General features: G+C 46.2%; 1 protein-coding gene across 3 annotated transcripts in view; it reads right to left on the reverse strand.

Moving 5' to 3' along the window:
• Nucleotides 1-1,235: 1,235 nt before the first annotated feature.
• Nucleotides 1,236-19,605, reverse strand: part of eif3s10 (eukaryotic translation initiation factor 3, subunit 10 (theta)) — a 96,372-nt gene continuing 78,002 nt past the window's right edge. For 2 of the 3 annotated variants that reach the window (XM_084321798.1, XM_084321796.1), the window contains exons 21-22: nucleotides 10,619-11,034; nucleotides 1,236-2,290 (exon numbers count right to left, since the gene is read on the reverse strand). In XM_084321798.1, the coding sequence (XP_084177924.1) occupies nucleotides 2,097-2,290; nucleotides 10,619-11,034 (610 nt within the window). In that variant the 3' untranslated portion in view covers nucleotides 1,236-2,096. The remainder of the gene's footprint in view (nucleotides 2,291-10,618; nucleotides 11,035-19,605) is intronic. The other variant, XM_084321797.1, reaches the window with a different exon arrangement.

The raw sequence follows: 19,605 nt of genomic DNA on the forward strand, positions 1-19,605 counted from the left end.
GCCGCGCGTCACGGAAGGTCCGGTCCGGTGGTCGTGGTGCGTTAACGGCCTCCAGTGGGAACCAGACGAAAGTGCGCTCTCTTCGTAAACAGGGTGGGAAGGAAACACCAGCCACCGCCAGCTAACATTTTGGTCGAGTTCATTCTGCGACTTTTGCAGATAACGGTCATCTTTTGCAGATTCATGTTTAGCCAAGATAAAGATGTTCACTTTCAACCCTCAATGAGGATGGTCGACTGTGGAAGATAAGTTTGCTCATAAACACGTATTTAACCTGTAGAGAATAAATCGCTCCATGATAACTTATCACAAATTATTATCGTTTTAAAACCGAAAACGACTTGATTTTGTGTGCTGGTCAACAAATCACGCAAAGTCTTTTTGGAGATAGGCAGTGGCTTTAATGCTCATAATTCTGCCAGGGCCTATGAATGTTGAAGGTGTAGTACGTCACACATAGGATAGGTCAATATCATATCTTAGCATGGTTAAAGAGCACACATGGTAGCCTATTTAGAAGATGCATGTCACCAAGGCTCACATGATGAGTTTTATTAACACAAAAAATGCAACCTTGGCATAAACCTTTTGTTAGTTTTGTATGCTCAAGTAAGCTAAAATATCAATGTATATGGCGTTAAGTAGCCAATATGAGGCCTATCATCTATGGCAAAGGATGGCTATGAGGATGACAGACCCGACAACAGGGTAAGGATCTGGTTTTGCACAAAGCATTTTCATGACAAATTCACATTTTAAATAATAAAATCTTGACTCAAAATATATTTCGCTGTATTGATGCAGTAATTTGTGCAAAAGGAGCCCCAACCAAGTACTGAGTGAACATACATGAACATACTTTTCAGAAGGACGACATTTCTATATAATTTCTTTTTCAAACTGTCAAACTTTCAGAGATACTGAATTTTGGGCTTTCATGAGCTGTAAGACATAATCATCGAAATTAAAACAAATAAAGGCTTGAAATATTTCACTTTGTGTGTAATAAATCTATAATCTATGAGAGTTTTAGCTTTTTGAATTGAATTACTGAAATAAAATAACTTCCACGATATTCTAATTTATTGAGCTGCACCTGTATAACAACATTGTAAATATGTGGTCATTTGGATTCCCAGACAACCACCTAAAGAAGCACCATGTTATATAGTGAAGACTACCTTTATACTACAACCAAGTTACACACCTAAACACAGAGAGACACCATTGGTTGAGCAAACAGCTTTATTAATAAAGGCTTCATCTGTACACACATGCAACTCCGCTTCAAACAGTTGAATGCAGCAAGATAGAACCACACACTGGATATTGAGTGAGACCAATTTAATACTCTAAGCATGCACATCAAAATGGAGATTCCACTAGTTATTGAATGAGGTTAAGAAGCAGCTTAAACATGAGATAAATGGCAGAAGTCATTGTTGCGGACTACTAGTTTTCTTAGAACACCAGGAGTATAGCAGATACATACCATAGTTTAAATGTAGACCAAGGTCAATCGCTTAAAAAAAAAAAAAAAGGGCAATAAGGGATACAACGTATTTGCCTAGTAAGATGTCGAAGCTGACGTAAGCGTTGGTGGTTTTATCCAAGTTGATATCGTTTTAGACAATGACACTCCTAACCACTGGGGGCAGTACAGTTCATATTGGTGGTGTTTTTCATACATCTGGGTAGAAACTCACGCCGGTGCTGATTGGCCGATTGAGATTTGAGTGACGCGAGAGCCTCTGGTTCTTACAGGAAAATGCTGCGAGTTACAAATTGTTTTTTTTTGAGTTCCTGGATATCAGGAGAGAAACGTAGAAACGTCCTGGAATACTAAACAGTCTACAATTATCTAACTCAAGGTAATAATGTGCATGAAGAACAGAAGCTTTTGCAATGTATTCACCACGGTGGCTAACTGGCTTACAGACGTTTATTTTTTAACCCTTTCACTGCCACACTACCAAAACGGTTAACCCTTTCACTGCCACATGACAGGTTAGTTAACCCTTCGACCTTCTGTCGTGCGGCAGTGAAAGGGTTAAAAACCGGTTTAGCCACCGCAGCTTGGAGATGGAGGGAGGGACTCAGCGGCGGACGGTGGTCCAGCCGTCATCGTCTGTCTCGTTCTTGATGCGGTTTTTGTCTTTGTCGGTGCGCCAGGCGCTCTTCTCGCCCTCGCCCTCGCCGTCGCTGTCGGCCTCTCTGTCCCGGGGCTTCTCCGGCTCCTCCCTCTTCTCCGGGGGGCCGCCACGACGCCAAGAGCCCCCTCCTCCTCCTCCTGAGGACACACACACAACTGCTGTGAGGGACACGTCCCAAGTAGAGGACACACACACACACAACTGCTGTGAGGGACACGTCCCAAGTAGAGGACACACACAACTGCTGTGAGGGACACGTCCCAAGTAGAGGACACACACACACAACTGCTGTGAGGGACACGTCCCAAGTAGAGGACACACACACACAACTGCTGTGAGGGACACGTCCCAAGTAGAGGACACACACAACTGCTGTGAGGGACACGTCCCAAGTAGAGGACACACACACACAACTGCTGTGAGGGACACGTCCCAAGTAGAGGACACACACACACACACACACACAACTGCTGTGAGGGACATGTCCCAAGTAGAGGACACACACACACACAACTGCTGTGAGGGACACGTCCCAAGTAGAGGACACACACACACACACACACAACTGCTGTGAGGGACATGTCCCAAGTAGAGGACACACACACACACACACAACTGCTGTGAGGGACATGTCCCAAGTAGAGGCAGGGATTAAAGCAAAAAAAATTCTCCTGACTGAACTTTTTTTCTGGCCAAGTCATATTCTTATTTTAAACTCCACTGTATTTTTTTTTAATAGCGTTAGCGTTTTATAGGAGCCTACTTGTAGAGCCTACTGTCTGTGACTATAGACCCTATTGTTGTGGTTGTTGTGCCAGGCAGGGAGGCTGTGTGCTGGAGAGCGTGAATGCAAGTCTTGTGGCTAGCTTCTGATTGATGGCGAGCTAGCACCCTTTTCCCATTACTTTGAACCATGAACTAAACGGCTTGTTATCATACAAACAAGGGACTAAACACGTTTCACAATTATGGTACAACAACAATGGACAGTCTCCTCCCCACCATTTGTATATCTTTTTTACCACCCACCCCCCCCCTCCTAATGTACAGTCTCCTCCTCATCATATGTATATATTTACTGTTAGGATCTCTGGGTAACAGTACTGTATATTTGCATATCGTATATGTGACAAATGTAACAGTACTATTACTATATACCTGTAAGGCATGCATGTCATAAATGTCATAAATGTCATGATGTCATGTATGTTGTGTATGTCATAAGTGTCACTATGAATTAAAAATGGGGGACCCTGATGATGTAAACAAGACAAACGCCTTTCTCTGGCCTGCATCCCCTTAACAATTGTGTGTATTGCTACTGGATTTACAAGATCCAGAGTGAATGAATGAATGAAAACTTTATTTAATACACGAGACCCTCTTCTTGGGACCAAGTAAGGCTGTCAATAATCCAATGTACAGTTACAACCCCCCCATCCCACCTCCAATGTACAGTTTCTTCGTCAAATGTATATACTCTTTTTAGACTATTTTTGTATCACAAACAATAGGCTACTGTATTTGTAAATCTGGTATGTCATAAATGTATAGATGTAGCAGTATTGTCTATCTGTATGTCATGTGTGTCATATATGTTATGATGAATTGAAAATGGGGGACCCTGATGTAAACAAGACGAAAGTCTCTCTCTGGTCTGCATCCCCTTAACAATTGTGTGTATTGAGCTGTACTGTATTGTACCCATTCTGCAATCTGTTAATAACAATCAATCAATATTTAACAGATAGCAGAATGGGTACAATACAGTACAGCTCAATACACACAATTGTTAAGGGGATGCAGACCAGAGAAAGACGTTCGTCTTGTTTACATCAGGGTCCCGCATTTTCAATTCATAGTGACATACATGACATACTACAGGAGATAGTAATGTTACATTTGTGACATATGATATGCAAATATACAGTACTGTTACCCAGAGATCTCCCGGACAAATGGTAGAAAGACGTTTATTGAGCTTAAAAACAATTGATAACGCAAATAACGTTCTGATTAACAAAGGCATTCGTTTTGTGGCATTAACGTTACCTAGATTTATCAACATTCATACATTTATCATACACAGAGGCGCAAGCTCACACACGCAACACCACCACCACCAACAACAACACACTGGTTGAACTTGTCGCGTAAATAACGTTCTGATTAACAAAAGGCATTCGTTTTGTGGCATTCACGTTACCTAGATTTATCAATAGCAATAGTAATATATATGTTTCTTTAGACTAGAATAAGTCAAATTAACTTACTGTCTCGGAAAAGTTGCCGCATGTTGATTAGTCCAGTTTACTCTCGAGTAGAGCTAGAGAGCAATGGCGGAGTTTCAGAAACTCAAAACGAAAAATGGCCGCTTCCCATTGGTGCTGAGCACAGCGGAGGCGGGTGAAAGGAGTAGGGGGTATCTGCAGAGCCGCAGAGCCAAATGACTGTTTGGTGCGGCCGCGGTATGGGAAAAAATGATATTTGACGCCTCTGATTGGCTCAGGTTAAAATCCGTCACGACTCCGAATCAAATGACGGAATCTCCAAATCAAATGGACGAATATCCGTCCCAAGACTGAACGCTTTAATGCCTGAGTAGAGGACACACACACACAACTGCTGTGAGGGACACGTCCAAGTAGAGGACACACACACACACACACACAACTGCTGTGAGGGACACGTCCAAGTAGAGGACACACACACACACAACTGCTGTGAGGGACACGTCCAAGTAGAGGACACACACACACACACACAACTGCTGTGAGGGACACGTCCCAAGTAGAGGACACACACACAACTGCTGTGAGGGACATGTCCCAAGTAGAGGACACACACACACACATACGTGCTGTGAGGGACACGTCCCAAGTAGAGGACACACACACACAACTGCTGTGAGGGACACGTCCCAAGTAGAGGACACACACACACAACTGCTGTGAGGGACACGTCCCAAGTAGAGGACACACACACGTGCTGTGAGGGACACGTCCCAAGTAGAGGACACACACACACAACTGCTGTGAGGGACACGTCCCAAGTAGAGGACACACACACAACTGCTGTGAGGGACACGTCCAGGTAGAGGACACACACACACACACACAACTGCTGTGAGGGACACGTCCCAAGTAGAGGACACACACACAACTGCTGTGAGGGACATGTCCCAAGTAGAGGACACACACACACAACTGCTGTGAGGGACACGTCCCAAGTAGAGGACACACACACAACTGCTGTGAGGGACACGTCCCAAGTAGAGGACACACACACACAACTGCTGTCAGGGACACACACACAACTGCTGTGAGGGACACGTCCAAGTAGAGGACACACACACACAACTGCTGTCAGGGACACACACACAACTGCTGTGAGGGACACGTCCAAGTAGAGGACACACGCACACAACTGCTGTCAGGGACACACACACACACACACACACACACACACCTCGACAGGGACACGTCCAAGTAGAAAAGTGTGCAGTTTATGTACAGTATGTCTCGTTGTAACTCTTTGTAATCAAATTGAAACAACCGGTGTCTTCTCAGGCTTTCTGGGTATCATTGAGTGGTGCAAGAATGGCAAATAACACTTTAATTATTTGGCGGGTAGTGCCATCTGCTGGTTGGAAGCCGTACAGCAGTTTATCCACATGCCAGGAGGGATACCTTCCATAACCTTAGAATGAATAGAGGGCACTTCCTTGGTAAAAGCAAGGAAACTATAAAAGAAGGAAGGGTCATCACGTCACAGTGTAGAGACATAGGTGTCAAGTGTGTAAACGCTCAGTTCGGGCGACATCGAGTTGAATGGGATCAGCCGTCTCCTCGCTTATGACCCGTCATCTAAACAGGGTTTTATTACCTCGGATTTCAGAATCATCTGCAATTTGGTGCATTGTTAACTAGCTACCGTTTGATATATTGGTTGATGTATATTTCCTCAGATAACTTGTATATATTTATTTTATTTTATTATAGGCTTCAATAGAACTGGCCCCAAAATCTGGCACCAAGCAGAGCATAGAACTATTCTGACGTGATGACACTTCCTTATTTTATGGTTTCCTTGGTATAAAGCAAGCATAGAGCAGACTGTTCCTACTCTCCTCTTGGTGATAAATGTCACATGAAGCATAGAGCAGACTGTTCCTACTCTCCTCTTGGTGATACATGTCACATGAAGCATAGAGCAGACTGATCCTACTCTCCTCTTGGTGATACATGTCACATGAAGCATAGAGCAGACTGTTCCTACTCTCCTCTTGGTGATACATGTCACATGAAGCATAGAGCAGACTGTTCCTACCCTCCTCTTGGTGATAAATGTCACATGAAGCATAGAGCAGACTGTTCCTACTCTCCTCTTGGTGATACATGTCACATGAAGCATAGAGCAGACTGTTCCTACTCTCCTCTTGGTGATACATGTGACATGAAGCATAGAGCACTGTTCCTACTCTCCTCTTGGTGATACATGTCACATGAAGCATAGAGCAGACTGTTCCTACTCTCCTCTTGGTGATAAATGTCACATGAAGCATAGAGCAGACTGATCCTACCCTCCTCTTGGTGATACATGTCACATGAAGCATAGAGCAGACTGTTCCTACCCTCCTCTTGGTGATAAATGTCACATGAAGCATAGAGCAGACTGATCCTACCCTCCTCTTTGTGATAAATGTGACATGAAGCATAGAGCAGACTGTTCCTACTCTCCTCTTTGTGATAAATGTGACATGAAGCATAGAGCAGACTGTTCCTACTCTCCTCTTGGTGATACATGTCACATGAAGCATAGAGCAGACTGTTCCTACTCTCCTCTTGGTGATAAATGTGACATGAAGCATAGAGCAGACTGTTCCTACTCTCCTCTTGGTGATACATGTCACATGAAGCATAGAGCAGACTGATCCTACCCTCCTCTTGGTGATAAATGTGACATGAAGCATAGAGCAGACTGTTCCTACTCTCCTCTTGGTGATAAATGTGACATGAAGCATAGAGCACTGATCCTACCCTCCTCTTGGTGATACATGTCACATGAAGCATAGAGCAGACTGATCCTACCCTCCTCTTGGTGATAAATGTCACATGAAGCATAGAGCAGACTGTTCCTACTCTCCTCTTGGTGATACATGTCACATGAAGCATAGAGCAGACTGTTCCTACTCTCCTCTTGGTGATACATGTCACATGAAGCATAGAGAACTGTTCCTACTCTCCTCTTGGTGATAAATGTGACATGAAGCATAGAGCAGACTGATCCTACTCTCCTCTTGGTGATAAATGTGACATGAAGCATAGAGCACTGTTCCTACTCTCCTCTTGGTGATACATGTCACATGAAGCATAGAGCACTGTTCCTACTCTCCTCTTGGTGATAAATGTGACATGAAGCATAGAGCAGACTGTTCCTACTCTCCTCTTGGTGATAAATGTGACATGAAGCATAGAGCAGACTGTTCCTACCCTCCTCTTGGTGATACATGTCACATGAAGCATAGAGCAGACTGTTCCTACTCTCCTCTTGGTGATAAATGTGACATGAAGCATAGAGCAGACTGATCCTACCCTCCTCTTGGTGATACATGTCACATGAAGCATAGAGCAGACTGTTCCTACTCTCCTCTTGGTGATACATGTCACATGAAGCATAGAGCAGACTGTTCCTACTCTCCTCTTGGTGATAAATGTGACATGAAGCATAGAGCAGACTGTTCCTACCCTCCTCTTGGTGATAAATGTGACATGAAGCATAGAGCAGACTGTTCCTACTCTCCTCTTGGTGATAAATGTGACATGAAGCATAGAGCAGACTGTTCCTACCCTCCTCTTGGTGATACATGTCACATGAAGCATAGAGCAGACTGTTCCTACTCTCCTCTTGGTGATACATGTCACATGAAGCATAGAGCAGACTGTTCCTACTCTCCTCTTGGTGATACATGTCACATGAAGCATAGAGCAGACTGTTCCTACCCTCCTCTTGGTGATACATGTCACATGAAGCATAGAGCAGACTGTTCCTACTCTCCTCTTGGTGATACATGTCACATGAAGCATAGAGCAGACTGATCCTACTCTCCTCTTGGTGATAAATGTGACATGAAGCATAGAGCAGACTGATCCTACTCTCCTCTTGGTGATACATGTCACATGAAGCATAGAGCAGACTGTTCCTACCCTCCTCTTGGTGATAAATGTGACATGAAGCATAGAGCAGACTGTTCCTACTCTCCTCTTGGTGATACATGTCACATGAAGCATAGAGCAGACTGATCCTACCCTCCTCTTTGTGATAAATGTGACATGAAGCATAGAGCACTGTTCCTACTCTCCTCTTGGTGATAAATGTGACATGAAGCATAGAGCAGACTGATCCTACCCTCCTCTTTGTGATAAATGTGACATGAAGCATAGAGCACTGTTCCTACTCTCCTCTTGGTGATACATGTCACATGAAGCATAGAGCAGATGGTTCTTACCCTCCTCTTGGTGATACATGTCACATGAAGCATAGAGCAGACTGATCCTACCCTCCTCTTGGTGATAAATGTCACATGAAGCATAGAGCAGACTGTTCCTACTCTCCTCTTGGTGATACATGAAGCATAGAGAACTGTTCCTACTCTCCTCTTGGTGATACATGTCACATGAAGCATAGAGCAGACTGTTCCTACTCTCCTCTTGGTGATACATGTCACATGAAGCATAGAGCAGACTGTTCCTACTCTCCTCTTGGTGATACATGTCACATGAAGCATAGAGAACTGTTCCTACTCTCCTCTTGGTGATACATGTCACATGAAGCATAGAGCAGACTGTTCCTACTCTCCTCTTGGTGATAAATGTGACATGAAGCATAGAGCAGACTGATCCTACCCTCCTCTTGGTGATAAATGTGACATGAAGCATAGAGCAGACTGTTCCTACTCTCCTCTTGGTGATACATGTCACATGAAGCATAGAGCAGACTGTTCCTACTCTCCTCTTGGTGATACATGAAGCATAGAGAACTGTTCCTACTCTCCTCTTGGTGATACATGTCACATGAAGCATAGAGCAGACTGTTCCTACCCTCCTCTTGGTGATACATGTCACATGAAGCATAGAGCAGACTGTTCCTACTCTCCTCTTGGTGATACATGTCACATGAAGCATAGAGCAGACTGTTCCTACTCTCCTCTTGGTGATACATGTCACATGAAGCATAGAGAACTGTTCCTACTCTCCTCTTGGTGATACATGTCACATGAAGCATAGAGCAGACTGTTCCTACTCTCCTCTTGGTGATAAATGTGACATGAAGCATAGAGCAGACTGTTCCTACTCTCCTCTTGGTGATAAATGTGACATGAAGCATAGAGCAGACTGTTCCTACCCTCCTCTTGGTGATACATGTCACATGAAGCATAGAGCACTGTTCCTACTCTCCTCTTGGTGATACATGTCACATGAAGCATAGAGCAGACTGATCCTACCCTCCTCTTTGTGATAAATGTGACATGAAGCATAGAGCACTGTTCCTACTCTCCTCTTGGTGATAAATGTGACATGAAGCATAGAGCACTGTTCCTACTCTCCTCTTGGTGATACATGTGACATGAAGCATAGAGCAGATGGTTCTTACCCTCCTCTTTGTGATACATGTCACATGAAGCATAGAGCAGACTGATCCTACCCTCCTCTTGGTGATACATGTCACATGAAGCATAGAGCAGACTGATCCTACCCTCCTCTTGGTGATACATGTGACATGAAGCATAGAGCAGACTGTTCCTACTCTCCTCTTGGTGATACATGTCACATGAAGCATAGAGCAGACTGTTCCTACTCTCCTCTTGGTGATACATGTCACATGAAGCATAGAGCAGACTGATCCTACCCTCCTCTTGGTGATAAATGTGACATGAAGCATAGAGCAGACTGTTCCTACTCTCCTCTTGGTGATAAATGTGACATGAAGCATAGAGCAGACTGTTCCTACCCTCCTCTTTGTGATACATGTCACATGAAGCATAGAGCAGACTGATCCTACTCTCCTCTTGGTGATAAATGTGACATGAAGCATAGAGCAGACTGTTCCTACCCTCCTCTTGGTGATAAATGTGACATGAAGCATAGAGCAGACTGTTCCTACCCTCCTCTTGGTGATACATGTCACATGAAGCATAGAGCACTGTTCCTACTCTCCTCTTGGTGATACATGTCACATGAAGCATAGAGCAGACTGTTCCTACCCTCCTCTTGGTGATAAATGTGACATGAAGCATAGAGCAGACTGTTCCTACTCTCCTCTTGGTGATAAATGTGACATGAAGCATAGAGCAGACTGATCCTACCCTCCTCTTTGTGATAAATGTGACATGAAGCATAGAGCACTGTTCCTACTCTCCTCTTGGTGATACATGTCACATGAAGCATAGAGCAGATGGTTCTTACCCTCCTCATCTCTGGGTGGGGGTCTGACTTCGTCCCGGCGCTCACGACGGGCTTCAGGCTCACGACGGACTTCAGGCTCACGACGGGCTTCAGGTTCCCGACGGGCTTCAGGTTCCCGACGAGCTTCAGGTTCACGGCGGGCTTCAGGTTCACGACGGGCTTCAGGCTCACGACGGGCTTCAGGCTCACGACGGGCTTCAGGCTCACAACGGGCTTCAGGTTCATGACGGGCTTCAGGTTCACGACGGGCTTCAGGCTCACGGCGGGCTTCAGGCTCACGGCGGGCTTCAGGCTCACGGCGGGCTTCAGGCTCACGACGGGCTTCACGGTCCCCTTCTTTGCGGCTAGAGTCTCTCCAGCTGTTGGTCTCTTCTGTGCCTCCTCCACCTCCCCTCCGCCAGACACTTGCCTCCTCTCTAAAAAGAAAAAAGAAATCCTGATATCAATACTGGTTCCATTACTTCAGATTTGATACCGGTTCTAAAAAGATACTTCTTATATACAGTATATATCCGTCTCTGTGAATGAAAGCACATTTCATTATGCATGTAATTTTGTTTTCCGGTACCTTTCGATGCCTTCAAAATCAGTACCAAAAATCTGTGCGATAAGGTTGTGGAAAACCAAACCATAAACAGTTATGAAATGTGGTTATGAATTATAGAGATACATGAATACTTTGGATTAAAGGGGAACTATTTTACAATTTCTTTCACTATTTGGGCACTTTTACACAATTCCTGTGAGTCTATGGAACACCTCTGTATTTTTTTTTTTTTTTATTCGTTGTTTTGTATTTCTAATCAAGTACTCAAAAACAGCATTTTTCTACCTCAAGATCTTAAGCCGTTTTGAGCCTGGGCACCTAAACCACAGTGGGGCCTGATGATTATCATGCAGCGGAGTCTCTCTGACATCACAGATCAGCACATTTTCAGATGACTCAGTTCAGTGAGGGTGAATATTGTGAGGAGAATTGGAAGAATGCGCCAATATGAGAATTAGAGACATAGATCATATTAATATAAGTCCACATAGCTATGAAACAATGCTAAACACTGAAAAAGGCCATTTATAAGATAGTTCCCCTTTAAATAATAATGAAGGCCCGATGACATGTTAAGCTGTAGACAAGGAAAGTCCCCCATGGTGTCCCCCAGGGTTCAGTACTTGGTCCCCTACTGTTTATCCTCTACATTCGACCACTTGGACAGATCCTCCGCAAACATGGCCTCTGATTCCACTGTTACGCTGATGACACACAGCTCTACCTTTCCACCAAGACCTGGGGCGACAGGGCCTTCGCTGCAGCTGCCCCCCCCCCCCCCCCCCCCTCTGGAACGCCCTGCCCAACCATATCCGTCATGCAGACACCCTCTCATAATTAAAAAAGTCCTCAAAACCCACCTTTTTACCCTTGCTTTCAACCCATGAACCCCTTTTCCTCGCTCACCTTTATATATATATATATAGTTTTTATTATTTTCTCTACTAAAACTGTATTGTATTGTTTGTTTTGTAAAGTGTCTTTGAGCATTAGGAAAAGCGCTATATAAATCTGATGTATACTATTATTATTATTGACATGACAACATGTCAGGGTGGTTTGATACAAAGCTTATGTTAGGATAGAATCACTATGTCTACAATCGGGGTGAAATTAGGTGATGTTTAGATTAGATTAAAATGTATTGTCATCATACAGCACAAGTACAGTACAACAAAAAGAAGTTTGGCATCCAACCAGAGTGCAAATGTAACAGTAAAGTGCAATAGTAATATACAATGTACAGGTGATTAAACTGGGTAAAATATATATAAATTAGTACTACTGTGTGTATCAAATGTATGTAGAGAGTTGTAATACAATTAGGGCTGACCTTCGAAGATTCTTTTGGAATTCGAAGCCGAGATTCGATTTTAATTCGAAGCTTAAAAAAAAATATATATATATATATATATAAATAAATAAAAAGATAAAAGATAAATAATTTTTTAATGTTGTGGGACTTGTACAGCACTTTGTTCAACTTTTGTCAGTGCTGTAAAGTTTAAACCTTAGGCAAACGAAACATTTTGCCTTCATGAAATATTGTAAGCCGTCATTTGAGGCTTTATAAAAGCAGCACAATGAACACAAATCTGTCAGTGCCGAGTCCGACCTCATCTTAAATAACAAACAGCATTGCTTGTTGTAATTAACAAAGAGAGGCAGAGTTGATTTTGCACAAAATATATTTTTATATTTTTTTTTTTTTTTTTTATATATTCAAATTTTATTTTCATATTTGAATCCCATGCCCATCGAACGAAGCTTTGAAGTATTTAAGACAGCCCTAAATACAATATGTACAGTGATACAGGTATAAAGACACTATGGTAGTAGTCATACTGGCCAGCAGTGTAACTAGTAAGAGTAGGTAAGGCCGGGATACGTACAGATATAGATATAGTATCTAGTCTACAGATATGTAAAATGATTATGTGCAGGTAAGTACAGACAGGTGGATATATATATAAATAAATATATACATCTATGGTATATACAGCCTTATTCTACATAGATGCAAGTGTATAAGTATATAGAAGGATTATATGCAGGTATACAGGTTGTAACTGAGGGGTACAATTCCCTGACTGTATTGATAAGTATGGTATCATTAAACCACTACCGTCTTATGTACATTACTACTGGCCATACAGTACACAGGTATCTTATGATGAACACTTCCCACAATGACTCGGTTCCACACAAAACTGGATTTAAGTATTTATTAGCAGCAATGATAGTACATAATATACTTTACTTTAGATGCGCTTATAAGGCAAAGGAATGTGCGTAGGCAAATCAATAACGTATGTCCATTCTCATATTACGCAGGAGATAATAATACAACCTGAATCTTAGGAATTATATCTATGGTACTCTGGTAATATAGCGGGAGATACTGGTAGGGTCCCTCCGGTCGTAAGCCAGCAAGGGGAGAGGATTTGTCGGTAGTAGAGTCTGGGTCAACGATGATAAGGAGACTCCAAGTACAGGAGACGGTGCAATAAGATCTTGATCCGCAGACGAATACAGCTGTTCTCCGTAGCATGCAGCTCCGCATGGAAGAAAGCTAGCCGGCCTCAGGCTTCTGAGAGGCGGACTCGACGTGGCTCCTCACAGGGTAAATCCCACACAATTGTGGGTGTCGGCGATTCTCCGCTCCATCAATTACAGGACCAAAAGCAAATATAATCCAGCCGAAAAGGGCTATGCAGTCGTCGGTAGGTTATCCAGTGTACATAATCCACACGGTCCTCGTCTAGGGCCCCTCGGGTGAAAGCGCCAGGGTAAGCAGCCCAGCCTGGATAAGCACTCTAGCTGGTACGAGGAAACGTTGGTGATGCTGGTCACTGTAGAACGGTAGCCGCACGATACACTATACACAAATAGACTATTACTGACTTAATAGAATCGGTCGAACTCGACGGTACAGCGTTAAACTTTGATACTTCAGTTATTAATTCGCACGTGGTCTCAATGCTCTATTTGGGGCCAAACAGGCCATACTTCACCGCACGTTGTATCGTGGGTGAGGCTTCAACTTATTGGGTAACTCTACTTCTGTATTCACCTGCGCCGTATTTATACGTTAGGTGAACAAACTAGTACCAGCTTTATTCCTGTCTCATATCCTTGCGCAGAACCGTTCATGTCCAGGCAAGTCCCCGGCGGTGACTTTGAACCAGACCTTGGAGGTATGGCAATGGCGCCTGGTGGACCGCTGTCCAATAGGAGAATGAAATATTATGGTCTGTACTAGGCTAAAGGGATATTCCGTGTATATGTACAAGGAATATACAAGGGATATCAAACGATATACAAATATTATGCAATATATATCAATCAATAAATATATATATTCGGTTTAATCTGATCCTTCGTAACAGCCGCCTCCTAATTAGTCCCACCTAATTAGATAAGCAGAGACAGATTAACCGCACTGTCCACTACTCAATGTCTGTTGGGAGGGTAGGGCAGTTCACAAAGTCAGGGGGTCATGGTCGTCATCAATAGTATCGGGGAGCCTTGGCAACTCTATTAGCCTCGCCACGGGTCGGGTGTAGATCCGCCCTTGGACGAGCACTTCTGCCGCTCTGACCTTTCCGTCGGCACCGGTGATCACTTTGCTTACGCGGCCGGCCGGCCACATAGCTCGGGGTAGTGACTGGTCGATAATCATGACGACTGTTCCTTCTGTCAAATTGTCTCTCTCTTTCACCCATTTCTGGCGGGTCTGTAGAGACGGTAGATAGTGGAGTAGGAAACTGTTCCAAAGCTTGTCAGCCAATACTTGACTGTACCTCCACATTCTTCGGCCGTTCGCTTCTTCAGGCCTGTACACTGTCTGTGGTAGCGCGGGGTCCAGCCGCCCCATCAAGAGAGTGTTGGGGGTGACTGGGTCGACATCTGCTACATCACTTGAGACGTAACCGAGGGGCTTTGAGTTCAATACTCCCTCGATCTCCGTGAGGACTGTCGTTAGGACTTCTTCCGCCACGGTCTGGGCCCCAAGCACGGCGTACAGGGCTGTCTTTATTGAACGTACTTCTCGTTCCCAAGTTCCACCGAAGTGAGGTGCATTCGGGGGATTAAACTGGAAATCAATCTGGTATGGAGCGAGGTGGGTCTTAAGTTCTGGGCCCATAGCTTGGAAGCTCTCTCTCAGCTCTCTTTCTCCGCCTTTGAAGTTTGTCCCGTGATCAGACAATAATATAGACGGTTTCCCTTTCCGCGATGTGAATCTTCGGAAGGCCATAAGGAATGAGTCTGTGCTCATGGTTGGAAGGAGTTCTATGTGCATCGCTCGGGTGGTCATGCATTTGAATACAATACCCCACCGCTTCTCGGTCCCTCTTCCTTTCTTTACATACAGCGGGCCGAAACAGTCCATACCGGTGGAGTGAAAAGGCTTGTCGCCGAGTCGGAGGCGACAGGGGGGTAGGTCAGCCATCCGGGGTATACTGGGCTGTGCTCGCCATTTACGACAGTCTAGACAAGTCCGCTGGAAACGTTGTACTGCTTCTCTCCCTTGCAGTATCCAATAACGACGTCTGATCTCCGCGAAGACTCGCTCTGCCCCGGCGTGATGCACGTCCTCGTCGTATTTCTTTATGATAAGCTCTGTGACCTTGTGTCGGCTGTTTAAGACTATCGGGTACTTGACGTCATCCGGTAAGTCTGGAGCTCTCCTCAGACGACCACCCACTCTGATGAGATTATGGGCGTCGCTCTCGGGGGCTAGGTGGAGCAATCTGCTGTCTGACGGGACGGGCTTTGCTCCCTGTAGACAGTCTAGCTCGTCGGGGAACGAGTCTCTCTGGGCTCGCTGTAGGAGAAGAAGTTCTGCTTCTTCGTAGTTAGCTGCAGTAATGTCAGTAGTGGGCTGAACCTCTGGGTGGTGCCACAGGAATGTCTTTAGCTGCGCACTCTCAAGGGTGAGGCAGTCGTCTATGTTGGGGTCTGTGGGGACGAGTGTGTGTGTCAACCCACAGAACATAGATTTCTTGTTCTCTGCCTCCTCTTCACTCGCCTCCCGTGGGGTGGGTGTAGGCCACTCTTCTTCCGGGAGCTTGAGGAACTCTGGCCCGTCACTATATAGATTGTGACGGGTGAGGTCATCCAGGGACATTCCCCGGGTGATGACGTCAGCTGGGTTGTGTTTTGTGTCCACATACCTCCAGCTTGCTGCTTCTGTTAAATCTTGGATCTCTGTGATTCTGACTCCCACGAAGACCTTGTATCTACACGAATCAGACCGGAGCCATGTGAGTACGGTCGTGGAGTCTGACCACAAGATTGTTCTTTGCACCGGGATGGTGAGTTCACGTTGGATTAACGTGGCGAGTTGCGCTCCTGCTAGGGCTGCGCAGAGCTCTAGACGCGGGATAGATTGTTGCTTGCGTGGGGCTATTCTTGAGCGAGCCAGGATGAAAGCAGTATGTATTTCTCCTCCCTCCTCTCGGGCACGCAAGTAGGCCACCGAACCGTAGGCTACTTCGGAGGCGTCGCTGAAGACGTGCAGGTCCATCTGGCACGTCTCCGGCCTCACTGTGGGTGGGAAGTAGCTGCGGCGTATGTTGACACCTGGGAGTGAGCTGAATTCTGTCTCCCACTCTCTCCATGTGGAGGCAAGGTGTTCGGGTATGGGGTCGTCCCAGCCCTGGTCCTTGTTCCATAACGCTCTTACAATCATCTTTGCCCTGGTGGTGTAAGGTAGAATACATCCCAACGGGTCATATTGTCTGGCGAGTGTTCTGTATACACTCCGTCTTGTGGTCGGTAGTGCAGTCGACCTTCCCTGCTCCTTGGTCAGGGGTGTGTGTTTATAATGGAGCGAGTCTGTTTTGAAGCGCCAGACTAGTCCTAATGTCATTTCTTGGGCTTCTCCTGGGATGGTCGCCATCCAGGTCTCGCTGCTTGCTGCCTTGTCCTCTGGGGAGAGGCTGCGCAATACTTGAGGGTCGCTGCTGGCCCACTGCCGGAGATCAAAGCCGCCTTTGATCAGGGAGGCGCGGAGCTTGAGTAGGAGGGCCTCGGCTTCTTCTGGCGTCGAGACGCTTTGCAGACAGTTGTCCACGTAGAAACTATTTCCTACACTTTGTCGGACCTCTTCATCAGCTGCTGGGTCCTCTGCGACGTGTTTTTGCAGTGCAAACGTAGCACAGCATCGGCTGCATGTGGTTCCGAAAGGGAGGACTTCCCATTGATAGATGGCTGGTTGCTCGTCCCCGATCCTCTCTCTCCATAGGAACCGCAGCAGGGGCTTGTCCTCCTCCACTAGTCGCACCTGCAGGAACATCCCTTTGATGTCGCCGCTGATGGCCACCTTGTCTTGGCGGAAACGTAGTAACACGCCTAGTAGAGAGGGGCCGAGTGTTGGGCCGGGCAAGAGCTCTTTATTCAGATTTTGTGATCCGATCTGGTAGCTGCAGTTGAACACAATACGATCCATGCCGTTGTGGTGGACTTTGTGGTGCGGCAGGTACCATGATTCGGTCGTCTGATCGGCCTCTTTAATGTCAATTTTCTTTATGTGTCCCGCTGTGATTAGCTCGTCAATCTCAGCGCGGTACACAGTCTCTTGAGCGGGGTCTCTGGCTAGGCGCCGCTCTGTGTTCAATAGATACCGCTCCGTCGCTTCTTTTGGGGCGTGGAAGGTAGGCATACCCTCTCGCCTCAGGAGTGGAGTTGCGTATCTCATCACTCCGTTGACTTTGACTCTCTTTGTCCCCCGCTCGAGGAGGGCTATAGCATAAATGTCTTCCTTGGAACGAATGTCTTTCTTTTCGTTCTTAAAGGGCATTGTCTCTAGTGTCCATAGCCTCTCGACATGCTGTAGGAGGGTGGTGTCTTCTTCTGTCACTCTGGAGTGGAGGCAGCTAGTGGCTGCTGTTCGGTTAGGAGACCTAGCGAGGGGGCCTTGTAGTGTCCATCCTAGGCGGGTCTCGACTGCTGCAGGACAGCCTCTGGGCCCTGTGTGGACCCGGTCCATCGGGACGATGAGGTCTGCATGGTCGGAGCCTATCAGCAGGGTCGGGGTGGCACCGTCTATGAGCGGTATAGGTTGTTGACGCAGGTGCACATATTTATCCATCAGCTTGGCGATGGGGTAGGTGTACTGCGACAGGCCTATGTCTTGGCTGGTGAAAGCGTTAGTGATCCTATACCGTCTCTCTGGCTGCCCGCTTGCTGCGATAGTGAAGGAGACATTCTCGCCCTTTATCGTCTTTAGGTCTCTTCTTATTGTCCGAATCGTCATCTGGTCTTCGCCCCCCCCGCAGCCCCAGCTGGGCCGCAGCGGACACGAGGAGAAGGGTCTTCTCTGACCCGTCGTCAAGGACGGCGTAGGTGTCCATGACCTTGTCTTGGTAACTCAATGTTACGCGGACCACCTTTAAGAGCACCCGGGCGCCCCCGCTGCTGGCGGGGTCAATGTACATAACACTTGCCTTTGTGCTGCTTGAGGGTGCAGGCTTTCTTCTGTTACTGTCATGTAGGACGTCTAAGTGGGCTCCGTCACACCGACTACACCTCTTCTTTAAGCGGCAATCGGCTGCCATGTGACTGCGCGCACATCGGTAACAGCGTCGGTTGGACTTTATCCATTGACTCACCTCGTCGGCGGTCATGAACGTGTCACAGTGTGACAGCCAGTGTTCCTTTTCGCAGTACGGGCACACCATCTTCCACTTCTCTTTCATCGAGGGGGTACTGTGGTTCTTGTTGCTCGGTACCGATTCTGCTTGGTGCATGACGGTCACCAATCTGCGGCCATCGTTTGCTCTCCTAGGTCCCTCTCTGGAGCTTGGTGTGCTCCGCACGAACGTATCCAACCGTAGGCTGTTGACTTCTCTCGCCAGGAAGTCGGCTAGGTCTAGGAGGGATGGCTCGGGACCGTTAGGATCACGGTGGTCTCTTTGCCGCCTGAAGCGCTCTTGTCGGGCGGGCGGGAGCTTCTCTAAAATCCTCTCGACATTAGAGTTCACGTACAGTTCGTGCATACCCTTTTCCTTTTGCGCCCCCAGCATCCCTACCAGGGATTGTACCTTGATAGACAGGTCATCTAGTGAGCGATTGTCTGTGGCTGGGGGTAGACGGTCAATATTCCTTATCTCTTGTATTACGTAGTCCCATATGCGTCCATATCTTTGGTCGAGTGCTGCTAGAGCCGCGGTGTATGGGGTAGTAGAGGTGGAATATGCCAGCGCTATATTGTGCGCTCGGGGCACCTTGAGGTGCTTGAGTAGGATAGCATATTTGTACGGTTCATCAGCTACATCGGACATCATTGTCTCTAAGCACATTCGTAGCTCTGTGTACTGTGCTCTGTTCTCGTGTGTGAAGTCCGGGAACGTCGGTGTGCCAAGGTACGATGCCATGGATGGCTGGCACATCGGTGAGCGTTGGAGGAGAGGCCTCCTAGGCGAGTCTCCTTTTA

This window comes from Notolepis coatsorum (assembly GCF_963971535.1).
Source record: "Notolepis coatsorum genome assembly, chromosome: 9".
Classification (NCBI taxonomy): Eukaryota; Metazoa; Chordata; class Actinopteri; order Aulopiformes; family Paralepididae; genus Notolepis; species Notolepis coatsorum.